The sequence below is a fragment of the Chrysemys picta genome, chromosome 2, assembly GCF_011386835.1.
Source record: "Chrysemys picta bellii isolate R12L10 chromosome 2, ASM1138683v2, whole genome shotgun sequence".
NCBI classification, from domain to species: Eukaryota; Metazoa; Chordata; order Testudines; family Emydidae; genus Chrysemys; species Chrysemys picta.
Genome location: NC_088792.1, coordinates 224225202 through 224244026, shown reverse-complemented (window position 1 = coordinate 224244026; position 18825 = coordinate 224225202). Strand labels below are relative to the sequence as shown.

The window sequence follows — 18825 nt, the reverse complement described above, 5'->3', positions numbered from 1 at the left end:
GTTTTCTGAGTAGGTTTTAAGTGTAAAGCCATAGGACTCCCTCACTTCCTTTGGAGACTTTACCACAGTCTAATTCAATTCACTGATATATGCAGCAAACATAACATATTGGGCCAACTTCAGATCTTGATGATATACGTTCATTTTTAACTCTGATATCAATCCCAAAGTAATCCATTGCCTACCTTTTAATGTTTCACTTTCTCTGATAAGGAATGCCCCAGGATTGTTTCCTGGTGCTAGCAGCTGTCTCTCTGCATCTTTCCTGGTTATATCTTTGAAGAACCATCTGAAAAGTATTTTGAAAGAGTTAGGGTTTTTTTTGCTCTACCCCCTAAGGATATGCAACAGGGTGGAAAAGAAAGTTTCAAATGTACTGAAATATAGAAGAACCTACTCTTCTGTTTCCAAGGTGTTTACTTTTGCTACGTAGTTGCTTGGAATGAAGCCTTCTTTCTTTGTTGAGAGAGATTTAGCTCTCCACCATTCTCCAAGCCTGAAATACAAAACAACAACAGTATTCACAACATGCAAATAAAAAATAATGAAAGGTTATTTAGTTACTTCTGTGGTGCTGCTGAGGACCTTGATTGGGCTGGTGGGGAAAAAACAGCATTTCTCTCTGAAGTTCAGCCATCTCAGAAACTTTACAGGGTCAGCTTCAGAGCAAACTGCTACAACCCTCATCCGATCAGCTGCCCAAGTGTTACAGGGGCTGGGGGAAAGGACACAGTTTCACTTTCACATGGAAAGGAGCCTTTTTCCTTTAGTTTGTGAGCGTGCGTGTGTGTGTGTGTGTGTGTAAGAGAGAGACAGAGAGAAAACCAACATCTATATAGGGATGCAGTAATATCTAGAGATAAGGTACAGTACAGCCAACACTACTATACTTACTCCTCAAGAACTTTCATTTTTTCTCCTTTCTTGAAGGACAAGTCATCTTCATGAATTCCCTCATAAGGATACAAGGCTACTACAATGTCCCCATGCTCCTCCGCATCTATTAATGCAGAAAGCCAAGTGACATTCTTACTATTATATTTGTTCATATACGGCTATCACAAGTTGTTAACGTTCTTATGGAAACGTACCTTCTTTACAGAATCTCTGCCCTGGTAAAAGGTGCATTTCTGTATTTCCCTACAACAAAATATTTGTTAATTAAGCAGTTGTAGATCACTATGATTATATATATGATATGCACAGTACATAATATATAAAAGATTCTTCAACTGGTGTGGAGTCATCTTACATATTCCTAAGACAACATCCACAAAACTTTAATTGAAAAGAAGCATGTGGCTATTTTTCCTGGGCAATTTTAAAGGCAAATGATAAAGTAAACATTGAAGAAGTCCCAACTAGACTTTGAACTTAGCAGCTCACAGCTCACCAAGCTGAAAAGTGAAGTGGAAAATTCACAGCTTTGTTGTTGCTGCACTGACCTTTGACAAAGCTACTTTAACAGGGCAACAGAGCAATAATTATCAGTGTGAGGATCTGCCCTCAGAAAGCTAAAAATAATATTAGGGCTGTCAATTAATTACAGTTAACGCCTGCAATTAACTGAAAACAAAAATGAATGCATTACTTTTTTTTTCTAAATGCCTTGACTGCATACTTAGCAGGGAGGGAGGCATTGGCAGCAGGGGGCAGAAGCCCCAGCCCAGAGCCCCACACCTATATTTGAAATATAAAAAAACCCACCAAAAATATTTAAATAAATAGTATTCTATTATTGTTTAACAGTGTGATAAAAACTGCGATTAATCGCAATTAATTTTTTTCATCTCTTGACAGCCCTATAAAATATATTTACTTTTAGTTTACTGAGTGGGGATGTGGGGAAACATGTTTACTGCTGACTGAGCAGCTGAGAAAAAGGAATTATTTCATTTTTATCCAGGCAGTGACAATCCTTATATTTTGCCAATTTAGTGTGAAAAATGCTTATATCCTCTGTACAAGGTCATCTTATAGGGTTTTGCACAGGAGATTTCATGGCATCCTTCCCCCTCCTGGCTGCAGAAATACTTGGCAGGTGATGCTGTGTTTCCCCCTACTCAGGAGAGGGGTTTTACTAGTGGACCTGCATGTTAGCAGACCCATGAGTTACACCAGTGGCCTGCCTTCAACACCCTCTCTTTGCTACTGTGGATGGAGCACTGCTACACAGCACACAGGGGTTTTCCACTGGCTTGCTTTGCCCTATACAGCAGAATTGTATCCATTCTGCTGCCATTCAGTCCATATATGCTTATAGAGAGAGGTGAGAAGTCAAGGTTTGCTACACTGTAACTACATGCAACAGTACACTCCTTATCAGTGTAGAACTACACATTAAAAATAAAGGTGCTTTTACAAATAAATTCTGATGCTCTACAGTTCTTATGAGCTTAAAAGTGCAAAACGCTTCTAAAATACTGGTGCTTTTAGACCTACAGTATTTCGAAACTATTTCAGACTTCCTTAGAGTCACTCAGCGTTTCTTTAAAGCATCAAACATACCAAATCTCCCTTCCCCTCACCCCAATCCACTCCCCCAACCCCAACAACATGTCAGGGAGTATTTTTTCTATATAATATATTGTGCCAATATTTACGAAGCACTAAACCGCCAAGGGCTTTTTAAAATATTGCATACTCTTTGACGGTGAGTTGCAAAGCAAAATTGTAGACAAAAATGAATAATTATAGCTTCTGCATGCATGTGTTTTTGATTTAAATTTAAATCATGCCAGTCATGCTTTGATCTTGCTATTGGAATTCTCCCCTGAGACTATCTACTTACTGGCCTTTGCTGTTTATTGGACGTTGGATCCCTCACATAAATAGTTCGTTCAGTTTTACGTACTGGTTGGTTCTTCAAATCTAGCCCATCTCCAGGCAGAGTCTCTTTTCTTTTTGATTTTATACATCCCATAGTTCCTGTTGGAATAAAAAGGTATAAAACAAAAATGTTTTATTATATAACCAAGTAGCTTTTCATGCACTCATCTGACTATGTAACAAAAACTTTCTTTCCATTCACAATACCTGAACATCACTTACGAAAGCTTCAAGTATCAGTATCGATACATGTATCTGTGGTTGGGAACCACTGCTTTAGTAGTTCCCCAATACATTCTATATCAAGGTAATCCTTATGGCAGTGTGTGCGTTCAAGATAGGACGGTCTGGGTACAGCTGCTAGTATCTACCTAACAGGAATCCACCCATGTAATTATGCATTTATTGAGAAAGCACCTACAACAAATTATCTTCCTCCTTTGAAGGGCAGTAACTACCTTTATTTGTCACAGGACCTGCTTTGAAGACACCAAAAAGAAGTGCTTACATGTCAAACAGTCTAATGGATTGGGCTTGGGGCACTTACAGGTGCAAGTAAACCAGGCTGGCCAAAGCACAGGCTGAGGAGCTGAAGCAGCCCATTGAATTCTACACCAGGTCTTGTGTCTGCCCACATCTTTAGTACAGAGGCCTTGTCCACACTAGAAAGTTGTACCTCTTTAACAATACTGTTATGGTTAAAGAGATACAACTCTCCTAGTGTGGATACAGTTATATCCGTGTAAAGGTGCCATAACAGTTCCACACCACAAGGGCACCATATCATATAAGGCACTTTTATAGTGGTATAACTGCATCCACAATAGGACTTATGTATTTTTATAATACAAATCATTGTATAGTAAGACTCACACCCCTAACCAACATAGTAATACCAGTACAGCTATCAAGTGTAGACCTGGCCTTAGAAGCAGCCCTCAAGGAATATAGCCACAACATGTTATGCTCCCACCAGTTGTAGCCTTCCACCCAGGTCAAGATGGAGCACTGCATGTTGGGACCTATAGTCTCTGTGGGCTGCACATCTTCCTCTACATTAGAGATGAGGGTAGCTGCTGTCTGCCCCATTTTATGGAAATTAGATGTGGCCCTTTGACATCAAAGTTTGGGTGTCCATGAATAAACTCACTGGTCATTGTACCATCGAGTTCAGTCATCAATTGAGAGCTCATTGATCTCCAAACCACCTAGTCACTTGTGTTCTCTTAAATTATAACCAAAAAACAAAAAAGCCCAAGGGCCCTCATTCCACAAGAAAAGTAAGTGCAGTTTTCAGTTCTGGCATATCAATGTTCAATACCTTCATTAACGACTTAGATATTGGCATAGAAAGTACGCTTATTAAGTTTGCGGATGATACCAAACTGGGAGGGATTGCAACTGCTTTGGAGGACAGGGTCGTAATTCAAAATGATCTGGACAAATTGGAGAAATGGTCTGAGTTAAACAGGATGAAGTTTAACAAAGACAAATGCAAAGTGCTCCACTTAGGAAGAAAAAATCAGTTTCACACATACAGAATGGGAAGAAACTGTCTAGGAAGGAGTACGGCAGAAAGGGATCTAGGGGTTATAGTTGACCACAAGCTAAATATGAGTCAATAGTGTGATGCTGTTGCAAAAAAAGCAAACATGATTCTGGGATGTATTAACAGGTATGTTGTGAGCAAGACACAAGAAGTCATTCTTCCGCTCTACTCTGCTCTGGTTAGGCCTCAGCTGGAGTATTGTGTCCAGTTCTGGGCACCGCATTTCAAGAAAGATGTGGAGAAATTGGAAAGGGTCCAGAGAAGAGCAACAAGAATGATTAAAGGTCTTGAGAACATGACCTATGAAGGAAGGCTGAAAGAATTGGGTTTGTTTAGTTTGGAAAAGAGAAGACAGAGAGGACATGATAGCAGTTTTCAGGTATCTAAAAGGGTGTCATAAGGAGGAGGGAGAAAACTTGTTCACCTTAGCCTCTAAGGATAGAACAAGAAGCAATGGGCTTAAACCGCAGCAAGGAAGGTCTAGGTTAACAACTGTCAGGGTTGTTAAACACTGGAATAAATTGCCTAAGGAGGTTGTGGAATCTCCATCTCTGGAGATATTTAAGAGTAGGTTAGATAAATGTCTATCAGGGATGGTCTAGACAGTATTTGTTCCTGCCATGAGGGCAGGGGACTGGACTCGATGACCTCTCGAGGTCCCTTCCAGTCCTAGAATCTATGAATCTATGACTGCAGCATTTCCACTCACCAGTGTAAGGTGGAGAGGCTGCATTTCTGTTGGGATCTTTTCTTACAATAGGAAACCTCTAATGCTTTCATTTTTGCTTTGTGAAAACCCCATTGGAAATCCTCCCGATCTCCAATTCCATATGGGAGATACATACACACACACTCTTTCATTTGAGACACTAATAGAAGCTTTTAGGATTCCGATATTTAAGAACACCCTCCAAGTTTTCAGGCACAATTCATTGTGGGCATACAAAACTCACTTGCACTTTTGAACATGACAAACATGTACATGGGTAACCCCAGTATACACATATGCAAGCTGGGGTTTGTGTGTGCATATTTGCTTATTAGATGTCTAATTACCTGGATTGCACCTAGAAGAAATCAGGTACTCAGTAATTTACATGTTAACACCAGTGCCCACAAATTTGCACCTACAAAACCACAACCTGAAGTTGAAGACTCATAAAAAACTGGCATGAAAGTAGTCAAGCACATGCCCTAACTTTAAGCAGGTGAGTAGATCCACTGATTCAAAAAGGACTAATCCTATTCTTACAGTTAAACATGTGGTTAAGTGTTTTACTAGATTGGGGCCTAAATCACAGACAGGAAAGTGCCTCCCTCACTACTGGAATGAAGTCTAAAAGAATGAGTCCGATGGTTTTATTCCATGAGACAACCAAACAGATATAAAGTGACCTGCCCAAGGTCACATAGCATATCAGTGGCAGAACAGGGAAAAGAAACCCCGACTCCCAGTTCAGATGCAGGGACCTTAAATGTAAGTTATGGTGGGAAGGGGAAAGAAGAGAGATTGAAGATCCATCCCCCCAAAAGTTAAAAAAGTATGTTAACTTTAGTTGTAATTGTGTCATTCACAATGGTGACAGTAAAATCATTTGATGTATATTTTGCACACACAACTAAATATCAGCCATCTAGTAACATATACTTCAGATGCATCATCCAAGATTAAACTCACAGCAATGATAAGCAAGAACACGAATGTGTTACAGATTGAGGGTCCAATTCTGCAAGATACTAATCTCCTCCAAAGAGGCGCTAAGCACTCTTCACTCCCATTGATTTCAATGCGAGTTAGGGGTACCCTGGGCCAGATCCACAAAGGAATTCCAATCCAATGGAAGTTAGGAGCCTATATACCTTTGTGGATCTGGATCTCAGTTCCTTATAGGATTGAGCTCTTTACCTGTCCTTTATTAATTACTCTCTCAAATCTTTCTAAAGAAGCACTTGGAAAAACTGCAATAGATTAAGGTAAATGAAGTGCATGTTTAACTTTCAGACAAATTAATTTACAGGATTTCTAATTAAGTGTATGAAGATTCTGAAAACCCCATCTCACATAAAGCAACTGAAAAATATTTAAGACGTGTTAGGTATTTTGCCACTTATTGCATTTTATTCTGATACTATAACGGTAAAATTAGAGTTTCTATGAATTCTCCCATGGCCTTGGGATCATATACTTCCATGGGTGTTCCCAGTACTTTATGCATTCTGATAAACATTATACATTGAAAGCAAATTCACTTCTTGCACCTGGGCAGGAAGGTCCTTAGAATGGCATGAGAATAAAAACTCCATAAAGCTAATCTTAACAGCAGACATTGTAAGATACATTTTGACCAGCCATATGCTAAAAGTGATGGATTTTTAAATATTTATACTATACAATTGCCTCTTTTAACTCTTAAAATATAAACAGTCAACCCTAGTAAAAATACATTACTGAAAAAATATTGAAAATATGTAATGAATGAAGCATATCTATTTCTTAAGTTATAGTATATTTCTGTAGAAAGTATGGGGAAAGTGGATTTATGCATGAATATTGCATTTAGTGTAAAATGTTTATTTGCATGACTTTTTTCCCCATTTACCTCAATCAACATTGGGTATGTTTAATCTTTTGTGACAGGGAAGTGCTTTTTTGCTGGTATTAAAAGGAGGATTTGATAAGCTTTCAGCTGTTCAGATTGTTACAGATTAGAGTATTTGTTCTTCTGAGATAAGAATCATTGTACAACAAAGGAAATACTGTACTTTCAGTCCCTTTACAGATGTTTCTCATTCCCACGATGTTTTACAGTAGGCAATATGTTACTTTTCATCAATGCTTTTAATCAATTTTCCTATCCACTTTTCAAGATATGAAAGATGCTGTACATGTAGAGGAGAAGAAACTATATAAGAGAGGATAACTTCTATAAGCAGACACCTAAGTAATTTGACTTAAATTATCATTGAATAAAAGCATCTGATTTTATTACGTGGCCTAAAAGGTAAAATGAAGTTTAAAGACATGACTGCTGTCTTGATTAACATCTTAGGTTTGTTGTTACAAACCTACGTTTACACACACACATACACACACACACACACACACACTCTCTCTACAAAGATAACTATGAGCTTCCTCTAACAACATGTTGTTTCATAATCACCAACCTTTCTTTTGATGACTACAAAGATGTAGGATTCAAACAGAATTCAAGACAATCATCATCTGCCAGCATATCATCTCACTCCAGTAATATTTTGTCTCTTCTCTTTGCTTAGCTTTCTCTTTGATTTCAAGTAGATTTTAAGTACCAGAAACTGCCTGCAATGTACTTGTTTGGATTTTAAAAGCTGCTGTCCTTCTGACAAACACAGCTGTTTTATCTGCCTGTTGCTTCAGTACCAGCAATGTAATTTAACTAAAACCACAAGTATTTTAGCCTAATACTCATAGTGGAAGATCACGTGACCATTACAGGTCCATCCACTACCGCGTCTGTGGCCCGTGATGTTTTGCTTCCTCTAAGTGCTTATCTATCTTAGTCATCTATATCTTATCACATTTTTCAATATGTTCATGGTTGCCTCTTCTAGTGATGTTTATTACACATATTAATTATGCTGTGAGTTAGCAATTGTTTCATAAATCAACTTGAATGCCTGGACTTTTCTTAACCAATCACTTTTTACTAAAATGCTCTTCAAATCCCAACACATTTTTCAATCACTTAGAGTGGTTTTAGTTTAATCTTTGTATAACTGGAGAATAACCTTAATTTTAAAAACTGACTAAAATATTTTTATAATAGCTTTTTAAAAAGTTGTTATAAAATCCATATCCTCTGATTAGTAAAATAAACTAACATACAGTATGCAAACTGCCTAATAGTAGCTATTCAAGGAGCTGACTAAACAATCCCAAAGCTGTGATAAGATATAGATAACTCTGAATAAATCTCTCTATATATGGATACTTACTGTACAAATGAGACGTTTATAGATTATTGCAAGCTTTATAGGTGGTAGAATAGAACTTTAAAAAATAGAGAGTTAATCATCTAAACAGTTATTTATACCGTCTGCCTGTTGTATGAGACTGAAATATTTATTTTTGTAAATTATATTTCATATCTTAACTGTGCAATCTGCTGTGAAGGAACAATGTTGCTTTTTAAAAAAAACCAAGATCCACAAAGTCACCATTGGGCAATGCTTTGCATTTAGAACTCTGAATCTAGAATTGAAAACAACCTATTTTTCACCTGCACATTCCAAAAAGGTTAAAATTAAAATGACAGGTAAGTCGGTCTTTTTATAATTTTAAATTGTATTAGTACTCCCTTAGAAAGCTGAAAAGAAAATCTCTCTCTCTTTAGTCTTTGTCCAATTTCATCCCACTTTCTCTCAGTGTGGCTTTTTACACTGATTGTTCTGTTCTTTTTTCATAGTTTATAAGGCCAGACATAGAGCTGGTTGGAAGTTTTCTAACAGAACAGAATTTTATTAGAAAATGCTGGTTTATCAAGCCCAAAATGTCTCATGAAAGAAAATCAGGTTCCATGAATTTTAATGAATCACAGGAAGGTTTCTGTCAGAAATCTGCCTGGTTCCCTGCCAGCCCACGTAGCGTGCTGCTCGAGAGCCCCACCATTCACACTGCACTGGAGTCAGGGTCCTCCAGGTTTCCAGGATCCATATTTCCAGGAAGCCTCACCATGCCAGGGCTTTCTGGCTCCCTGCAGTGTGTCCAGGTGCTTTGAAGTCCCAAAAGCCCAGGGAGAATTGGCTCTAGCCAGGGTTCTCAGAATGTAGGCTCCTTGTTCTACAGCACAGAGCTTGGAACCCCTTTCTGCCACAGAGTTGGGAGCCTGGAAGTCCTGCAATGGGCTTCCAGGGTCTAGGGCTCTGGGGCAGCCTTGCCATACAGACTGCCCTTGGGCCTGGGAACCCAGGGCTTCCAGACTACTGGGCCAGTTGCCTCCCCAGGCTGCCTGACTCTCTCGTCTGATCTCCTGTATAAGAACAGGCTAGAGGACTTCCCTGAATTAATTCACGTTTGAACTAGAGTATGTCTTTTGGAAAAAATCCAAACGTGATTTAAAATTTTCCAGTGATGACCGTTGTTTTCTTGGCGTCTCCATCATAACCATCTAAACAGATTTATTCAAATATTGACGCCTCCTTTTCTAGGCAAAAGTAGCTATGGAAAAACCTTAAATGTTTTTTTTAATTCAGTTCGTATGACCCTTTTTCTCCCGTCCAGCCTGGCAAGACCACCAGAGTATTTTTTTGGACCCTGTTTTTCAGTACCGCAACTCTCTCCTGCCTGTGTTGTAAGGACCAACTCCACAGTAAGGGCTCACACTTCCATCTTTGAGGGCCCTAGAAATACCACATTTCTGGTACACTGTCACTTGATGCAGTCTGTAGCACGGGGTAGGCAACCTATGGCACGCGTGCCAAAGCCGGCACGCAAGCTGATTTTCAGTGGCACTCAAACTGCCCAGGTCTTGGCCACTGGTCCGGGGGGGCTCTGCATTTTAATTTAATTTTAAATGAAGCTTCTTAAACATTTTAAAAACCTTATTTCGTTTACATACAACAGTTTAGTTATATATTATAGACTTATAGAACAATATCTTCTACAAACGTTAAAAATGTATTACTGGCATGCGAAACTGTAAATTAGAGTGAATAAATGAAGACTCGGCGCACCACTTCTGAAAGGTTGCCGACCCCTGCTGTAGCATATCTGCCTCCAGAGAACACAGCAGAAAAATTTAAATCAAAGCACTAGGGCTCAGCATAGATTTACTTGGATCTGGCAGCATACTTTTAAACCTGCTGGTCATGATGAGGGCAGGGGCTCTGGCTAACACAACGGTAAGAAACAATGTTAGCTAGAAGGGGGGGGTCATAGGGAGGGAGTAAATTTGGGGGTTCATGAATTCAAATCTTAAAAAACATTTAGGTTTTTGTTTTATTCAAGTCAGTTGCCATAAAAGGCATAAGAAGATTTCTTTAAATATGCTATGAGCAAGAGAAAGATGAAGGAAAGCGTAGATCCTCTACTTAGCACGGAAGGAAAGCTAATAATAGATTACATCAAGAAGGCTGAGGCATTTAATGCCTGTTTTGCTTGCCTTAAAAAAATAAAAAGGGTAATGGTTGACCAGATACTCAACACAACTAATATTAACAAGAAGGGGGAAGGAACACAAGGGAAAATAGGAAAAGAACTGGTTAAAGAATATTTAGATGTATTCAAATCAGCAGAGTGTGATGAAATTCATTCTAGAGTACCTGAGGAGCTAGCTGAAGCAATCTCAAAAATGTTAGCAATTATCTTCGAGAACTCATGGAAGATGGGTGAGGTCCCAGAGGACAAGAGAAGGGCAAACAAACATAGTACCTATCTTTAAAAAGGGGAACAAAGATGACCCAAGCAATTATAGACCAATCAGCCTAACTTTGATCCCTGGAAAGATACTGGAACAAACTGTTAAACACACAGGCCTTGGCTACACTGGCAATTCACAGCGCTGCACTTGCTGCGCTCAGGGGTGTGAAAAAACACCCCCCCTGGGTGCAGCGAGTGCAGCGCTGTAAAGCGCCAGTGTAATCAGCGCCTGCAGCGCTGCACGCTCGCGCTGCAAGTTATTCCCCTAGGAGAGGTGGAGTACTTTCAGCGCTGTGAATCCGCGAGTGTAGCCAAGGCCACAGTTTGTAAGCACCTAGAGCAGGGGTGGGCAAACTTTTTGGCCCGAGGGCCTCACCGGGTTGCACAACTGTACGGAGGGCCAGGTAGGGAAGGCTGTGCCTCCCCAAACAGCCTGGCCCCCACCCCCTATCTGCCCCCTCTCACTTCCTGCCCCTGACTACCCCCCTCAGAACCCCCAACCCATCCACCCCCCTGCTCCTCGTCCCCTGACCACCCCCTCCTGGGACCCCCCACCCCTAACTGCTTCCCGAGATCCCACCCCCTTATCCAACCCCTCCTGCTCCCTGTCCCCTGACCCCTATCCACATCCCCGTCCCCTGACAGGCCCCCCGGGACTCCCACTCCCAACCCTCCCTGTTCCCCATCCCCTGACCACCTCCCCCAGAACCTCCTCCCCATCCAACCGCCCCCTCCTCCCTGACTGCCCCCTAGGACCTCCTGCTCCCTTACCCAACCCCCCCCACTCCCCGCCCCCTTACCAGCAGCAGGAGCTCGCAGCCATGACACCTGGCCAGAGCCAGCTGTGCTCCCCACCCTGCCCAGCAGGAGCAGCGGACCAGATGCGGCCCGCACGGCGGCGTGGCTGCGGGGAAGGGGGGACAGTGGGAGAGGGGCTGTGGACTAGGCTGCCCGGCCGGGAGCTCAGGGGACGGGCAGGACGGTCCCACAGGCCGGATGTGACCCGTGGGCCATAGTTTGTCCACGTCTGACCTAGAGGATAATAAGGTTATAAGGAATAGCCAGCATGGATTTGTCAAGAGCAAATCATGCCAAATCAGCCTAATTTCCTTCTTTGACAGGGTTTCTGGCCTAGTGGATGGTGCGGGAAGCAGTAGTGTGATAACCTTGATTTTAGTAAAGATTTTCACATAATCCCACATGACATTCTCATAAGCAAACTAGGGAAATGAAGTCTAGATTAAGTTACTATAAGGTGGATACACAACTGGTTGAAAGACCACACTCCAAGAGTAGTTATGAATAGTTCTCTGTCAAACTGGGAGTGTCTCTCTAGTGAGGTCCAGCAGGTGTCAGTCCCGAGTCTGTTACTACTATTCAATATTTTCATTAATGACTTGGGTAACTAAGAGAATGCTTATAAAATATGCAGATGACACCAACCTGGGAGGACTTGCAAGAACTTTGGAGGAGGACAGGATTTGAATTCAAAAGAATCTTGACAAATTGGAGAATTTGTTTCAATTCAACAAGATGAAATTCAATAAAGACAGTACAAAGTACTCGGGAGGAGGGGATGGAGGGGAGGGGGAACAAATGTACAACTGCAAAATGGGGAATAACTGGCCATGTGGGAGTCCTGCTGAAAAAGCATCTGATGGTTATAGTGGATCACAAATTGAACATGAGTCAACAATGTGGTGCATTTGTGAAAAAGGCTAATATTCTGGGGTGTATTAACAGGAGTATCATATGTACGATACAGGAGGTAATTGTCCTGCTCTACTTGGCACTGGGAGCCTCAGCTGGAGTACTCTGTCCAATTCTTGGCACCACACTTCAGGAAAGATGTGGACAAACTGGAGGGAATCCAGAGGAGGACAACAAAAAATGATAAAAGGCTTAGAAAACCTGATGTATGTGGAAAGGTTAAAAAAATGGCAAGTTTAGTCTTGAGAAGAGAAGACTGATGGGGGAGCTGATAACAGTCTTCATCTATATTAAGGGCTGTTATAAAGAGGACTGTGATCAATTCTTGTCCTACCTTCAGTGGACATGGAGAACAAGTAATAAGCTTAATCTGCAGCAAGGGAGATTTAGGCTGAATATTAGGAAAAATTTTCTGACTAAAAGGGTTAAGTTCTGAAATAGGCTTCCAATAGAGGTTTTGGAATCATTGGAAATAGACCATCCCTGACAGGCCCTTGCCCAGCCTAAGTTTACTTGGTCCTGCCTTCGCGCAGGGGGCTGGACTAGATGATTTCTCAAGATCCTTTCCATCCCTACATTTCTATGATTCTATATTCCACCACTGCTCATAAAAAGGATTTTTGGCCTACTGCACGTCTCTGATTCCATTCTCATTAACTCAGGACATTCCCTGGGCTCCCAAGCCCAGAAACCTTTGAGTCAATCTTCACCCTAACCTTGTTTCCTTTCCCACATCTCCCTTTTACACTAGTTTCCAGAACATTGCCTCTGGAACATAGACTGACTTTCTGCTGAAATCCTTATGCATATATTATTCACTTCCTGTCTCATCTATTTTAGTCCCCTCTTTATTTAATTCATTGGTCCAGCCCACCACCCTCATATTCCCTCCTCATTTTAATCCAATCCCTTACCTGGCAGACACACATGCACCAGAGAACACCACACTGAAGGGCACTGCATTTCCAAGACTATCATGCTTCTCCCATCCCCCTGCCCCACAAGCAGTCCATTCAACATGTGAAGTGTTAGTGAAGGCTGAACTCTACTCAAACTTTACCAGGCAGAGAACCATACTCAGACCTCTTATAGCTTATACTAATATGTGTGAAGAACAATGAACAAAGACACCATACAGACCTGGTGCAAGTATGGGCTGCTCCCTTGAAATTAATGAATTTGCACCATTTTAAATGAGATCTGAATTGGTCCCAAGAACCTTTTCCCTGTGACATCAGTCCCACTGATGTGAGAAGTAGGGTTGCCAACTTTCTATTGGCTGAAAACCAGACCCCCCCCCGAGGCCCTGCCCTCCCACCCCGCCACTTCATCCCAAGGCCCCGCCCCTGCTCTGCCTCTTCCCCAGGCCCTGCCCCCCACCCGCTCCTCTTTCCCCCTCCCCATCACTTGCTGCTCTCCCCACCACACTTGTCACTAGATTGTCTCCACCTCTTCCCCACGTCCCCCAGCTGGGCTCCCTCTGCTCCAGGGCTGGGACAGGAGCTGATGCAGAGCCTGTCTGCAGGTAGGAGGAAGTGGCCCTGGCTCAGCAGGGGTTGGTGCAGGTTAATGATCCAGTGCCTCCTTCTGCCTCATTGGACTGCCAGGTTCCCTTTTCAACTGGACTTTCCAGTCAAAAACCAGACACTTGGCAACCTTAGTGAGAATTAGAGTCTTTCTCAAGTCCATTGCTGTACCTGGTCTCCCTTCTGACAACAACATTTCTAAAATTCTTGCACTTTTCCTAATCTTTATCTGGGAAAAATGAGATGAAACCAAATTATATTTTAATATGCATATGCTTGGAGCTAGCCAAAAACAATGGGACATATTAATTCCTAGTGTAACTCCATTAAAGTAAAGGATTATATAGGTTGAGAAATAATAAATTATGAAGGTACCATGGGATTTTGTTAAACTTGCCTACATTCAAGTCAAAATCCAAAATTCCCATGTTACGGACCTTTAAAATAACAAATCTGTCTACTCGATTATTTGATACTTGCATAAAACCCATCACTACAATATCTAAACACTTCGTTTTTCCATGATGATCTCCCAATGATATATGCACTGATTGCAAACCAAATTTCTTCCTGTTTACTCGACAGTATCATTTCATTTAAATTCAATCCTGTGCCAATGGCAAATTCATACTGACTCCATTGGGAACAAGATAGGGCCTTTTTATTGTAAGCTGTCTGGGGTAGGGACCACAATTTACTATGCACCTGAAGAAGTGAGGTTTTTTTACCCATGAAAGTTTATGCCCAAATAAATCTGTTAGTCTTTAAGGTGCCACCGGACTCCTCGTTGTTTTTGTGGATACAGACTAACACGGCTACCCCTCTGATAATTTACTATGTATTTCTAGACAGCATGGAGGATATGATAAAGCTCAGTATACAAAACAATAAAGATTCAAGCTATAGTCTTATCATTCTTAACAAATCACTCATTTGCTCATAAAAAGCCTGATCAAATATTTACAGTGGAAGGCTGTCCTTCACTGTGCTTACTAAGGTAAAAGGAGCCACTGGACTGCTAAATTTTTTTTTAAGCTTTCATAACCTGGAGTTGAGCAATGTTGCACATAGGAAGAAGCTGAAGATTGCTGAAATTGGAGTTTTTAGCAGTTAAAAAGGAACAGAGCAAAGAACAGTTCATGGGAACATAGCATAGACAGAGGATTATTCATTAGTGAATCAGGAAGTGAAATATAATTTCTATTTATAAACCAGAAAACCTCTATCACACACAAAGCAGCAAAGGTGTGTGCACTATAGTGCTCACAATTCATTCAACACACAATAAAATAAATGATTTTCATTTCAAAGACTGACTTAGTTTTCCAACTATGTCTTGTATGTAAGGGACACTACCAGCAGAAGCCATGCGCACATTTGGGACACTAATTATTAAGAGAGCTTTGCATCTAAAATTACAGTTCTTCTTTGGGACAGGGACTCTCTCCCCGCTATCGTGGAACTGGGTGGTGTGATTGCGACATTTGTAGACATACCTGAGCTATCTTTCTAGCTAGCTCAAAACTAGCTTGAGTAACAATAGCAGTGAAGTGGCTCCACAGGCTAGCCCATCCACCGACGACCCTCAGTATGTACTCAGGTGACCTCTGCCCATGCTGCCACAGCTTCACTGCTGTTGCTACTTGAACTAGTTTTGATCACAGTAAACTCAGGTATTTCTACAAGTTCTGCATTCACAGCTCCTGACTGCAGAGTACTCATACACGTACTTTATGTTTATATAGTACCAAGCAAAATGGGATCCCGATCTTGATTAGGACACTTAGGCACTACCATAATAGAAATCAATAACAAGACCATCTACGGGAAAGTAAGGGCAGGTCTTCACTACAGGGGGGAGCCGACTTACCCTGCTGTGAGGACGGCGGCAAAATCAACCTCCGTGGCTCCCCGTCGACGGTGCTTACTTCCACCTCTGCTGGTGGAGTAAGAGTGTTGATTCGGGGATCGATTGTCGCATCCCGACGAGACGTGATAATTCGATCCCTGAGAGATCGATTTCTACCCGCCGATTCAGGCGGGTAGTGTAGACCTAGCCTAACTCTTACAAGGACCTAAAGAAAACTCCTTCCCAGGCAAAACTCCTTTGGCTTTCCATAAATCCCTCTCACCTTTTGTTGAGACTCATTAGAAACTTGGCCTCATATCATTCCTTACCCAGTCAAAACATAAACAAGGAGTATATTAAATAGGACCTATAATCATGTCATTACTACAATTTGAAAGATGGAAAGATTATTTTGAAATGAAATAAAAGTAGCTTTAATTCAAGGGAAGGACAACTGAATTTATATGAAATCATACATTCAGCTTTTCCTTGTTTATTTTAATAAAATATTAAAATAACATCACTCCGCAGAGAGGTTGCCATTTTAACATTATAGAAATTCGTAAAGAATTACATAATGGATTTTATGAATTATGGACTTAAAGAATTAGGAACATGTTCCAGGTTTATGTAGTCATTTCTGGCACCAATATTAAACTTGTTTTATGATAAGCTAACATCCGTTTTCTGATGTGATCACACTTTATTTTATTGCAATTCTTTGCCTGAACTGCATCCTCCAGGATTTTGAATCAATAGCACCAATGAATTAATCAGTTTCACCAGTCTCTAGGCAATTGCACCTTTTTTTTTAAACACTTTTTTCCTTTGTATTTAATGTCCTTGAAGAGGAAGGAAGGGGAAATAAGGTATTAATTTGTCATAACAGAATTAACAACTTTAGCCGAATCTTCTAAAAGGATCAGATAAAATGGACTACGGGTAAAAACAAAATTGTATCATCATACTAACAAAGTTTAGGAAAGATCCCAAAGCACTTTACAGAATTAAAGTGCCATACAAACTATACTTTACACACACATGGAATCACTTCCCCCACCACTAAAGTGCATCCAGCACTGAAGTGAAATAAAGCTGTATTTAGTGGCACACAGCAACATTACACAACTGATTAGGTTGAGAACTTCATTTCCAACTGAGATTGAAAAGTAAATTCCTGGCACTGGATTATCCAGACTGGAATCTGGCTGTAATTGCAAATACCTTACTCCTATTGGTGAACACCTAAACATACAAGAAGTCACACTGAGATTTATGCATGTAAATGCTCACCAATGGGACTAAGGGGTTCACAAGATGGTCCTTATTTTTTTTTAAATATTTAAACTAATCATCATTGTGACAAATTGGCCACAGAAATCACAATTTATGGGCCTTAAGGCACTGTGGTGTTCTGTAGAACTTGAGAGTACTTCATGAAATACCAGTAGCAATAAACTATTCCTCTATAGCAGTGGTTCTCAACCTTTCCAGACCACTCTCTCTCTTTCAGGAGTCTGATTTGTCTTGCATACCCCAAATTTTATCTCACTTAAAAACTTCTTGCTTACAAAAATCAGACATAAAAACACAAATGTGTCACAGCACACTATTACTGAAAAATTGCTTACTTTTTCATTCTGTCTGTATGAAATTTTAGTTTGTACTGACTTCGCTAGTGCTTTTTATGTAGCCTGTTGTGAAACTAAGTATATATCTAACTGAGTTGATGTACCCCCGGAATACCTCTGTGTACCCCCCAAGGGTACATATACTCCTGGTTGAAGCACCACTACTCTATAGGAAGGTGGATGGACAGAGCTCCTTGAAGTTTCTGTGGAAACTTAAGCACTTCCTGCTTAAAGTGAACTTAATGCTGGTTCTCTTTCACACAGTCTGTTCTTTATTCTGTCCGAATTACAGTGCTGAAACCCCTACCCCAGAGGTGGCCAACCTGAGCTTGAGAAGGAGCCAGAATTTACCAATGTACATTGCCAAAGAACCACAGTAATACGTCAGCAGCTGTTTCGTGGCGTGCAGGAGGCTCTGGAGGGGTGGGGGAGGAGCGAGGGCATGGCAGGCTCAGGGGAGGGGGCGGGAAGGGGTGGAGTGGGGGCAGGACCTGTGGCAGAGCCAGGGGTTTATCAGTGATCCCCTTCCGGCACATTGGAAAGTTGGCGCCTGTAACTCCAGGCCCTGGAGTCGGTGCCTATACAAGGAGCCGCTTATTAACTTCTGAAGAGCCACAGGTTGGCCACCCCATCCCACCATGCAAGCATGCACACTCCCACGCACGCATGCACACCCTCCCAGTGCAGGATGTAGTTTAACTTTGCGCATCTACAATATTTATACCAGGGCAAAATGCCTAATTTATAAACATGCAAAACATTGGTATTGATTCCAACAAATATAAAGCTTTTGTCTGGATTTATTTGAAACTTGGCCTCATTGTTACAAGAAGAATGGATGGAAGGGAGGATTAAGCAAGAAGTTTCTTCACCCATTTTACTCACCCCTCCTACGTAGACCAAGCTAGTAAGACCTGTGGCCTAGTCAATGCTCAGGGGAGCATTATCAGCTTGCACCTTAAGTGATGATTAAAATGAACCCTCTCCACCCTTCATGAGTGTGTATGTAAATTTGTATCTATGGGTCCCAAAATTTTCAATCCAACCAAATATAGCACCTGCACATGTCTCAGGGAGTGCTTTCTTTGACTATTCATTAGGGTGAATCCTTAATGGACACTACTCCAAATCCCCCATCTGTTCTTACTTCAGTGTATGAGATCTCTGATAAGTTACCCACCGTGTCTTTTCTAGGATAATTTTTATTTTCTTGGAATGAACTTGCTTCCTGCAAGGAGTGCTCCACAGCTATCTGAAAATGGATATGGGGCCCATTAAATATCATCAAGCTACATCATGACATGCCAGTGATGACACGAGGGAGGAAAATT

General features: G+C 41.1%; 1 protein-coding gene across 5 annotated transcripts in view; it reads right to left on the bottom strand.

Moving 5' to 3' along the window:
• The window catches only part of LYN (LYN proto-oncogene, Src family tyrosine kinase), an 85830-nt gene that overhangs the window by 51909 nt on the left and 15096 nt on the right, over nucleotides 1–18825 (bottom strand). For 2 of the 5 annotated variants that reach the window (XM_042857012.2, XM_005301185.4), the window contains exons 2-6: nucleotides 2792–2928; nucleotides 1092–1140; nucleotides 895–1000; nucleotides 398–496; nucleotides 186–289 (exon numbers count right to left, since the gene is read on the bottom strand). In XM_042857012.2, coding sequence (XP_042712946.1) covers nucleotides 186–289; nucleotides 398–496; nucleotides 895–1000; nucleotides 1092–1140; nucleotides 2792–2923 — 490 coding nt within the window. In that variant the 5' untranslated portion in view covers nucleotides 2924–2928. Of the gene's footprint in view, nucleotides 1–185; nucleotides 290–397; nucleotides 497–894; nucleotides 1001–1091; nucleotides 1141–2791; nucleotides 2929–7546; nucleotides 7801–18825 lie in introns of those variants that run through there. The other 3 variants (XM_065585570.1, XM_005301186.4, XM_024107434.3) reach the window with 3 other exon arrangements.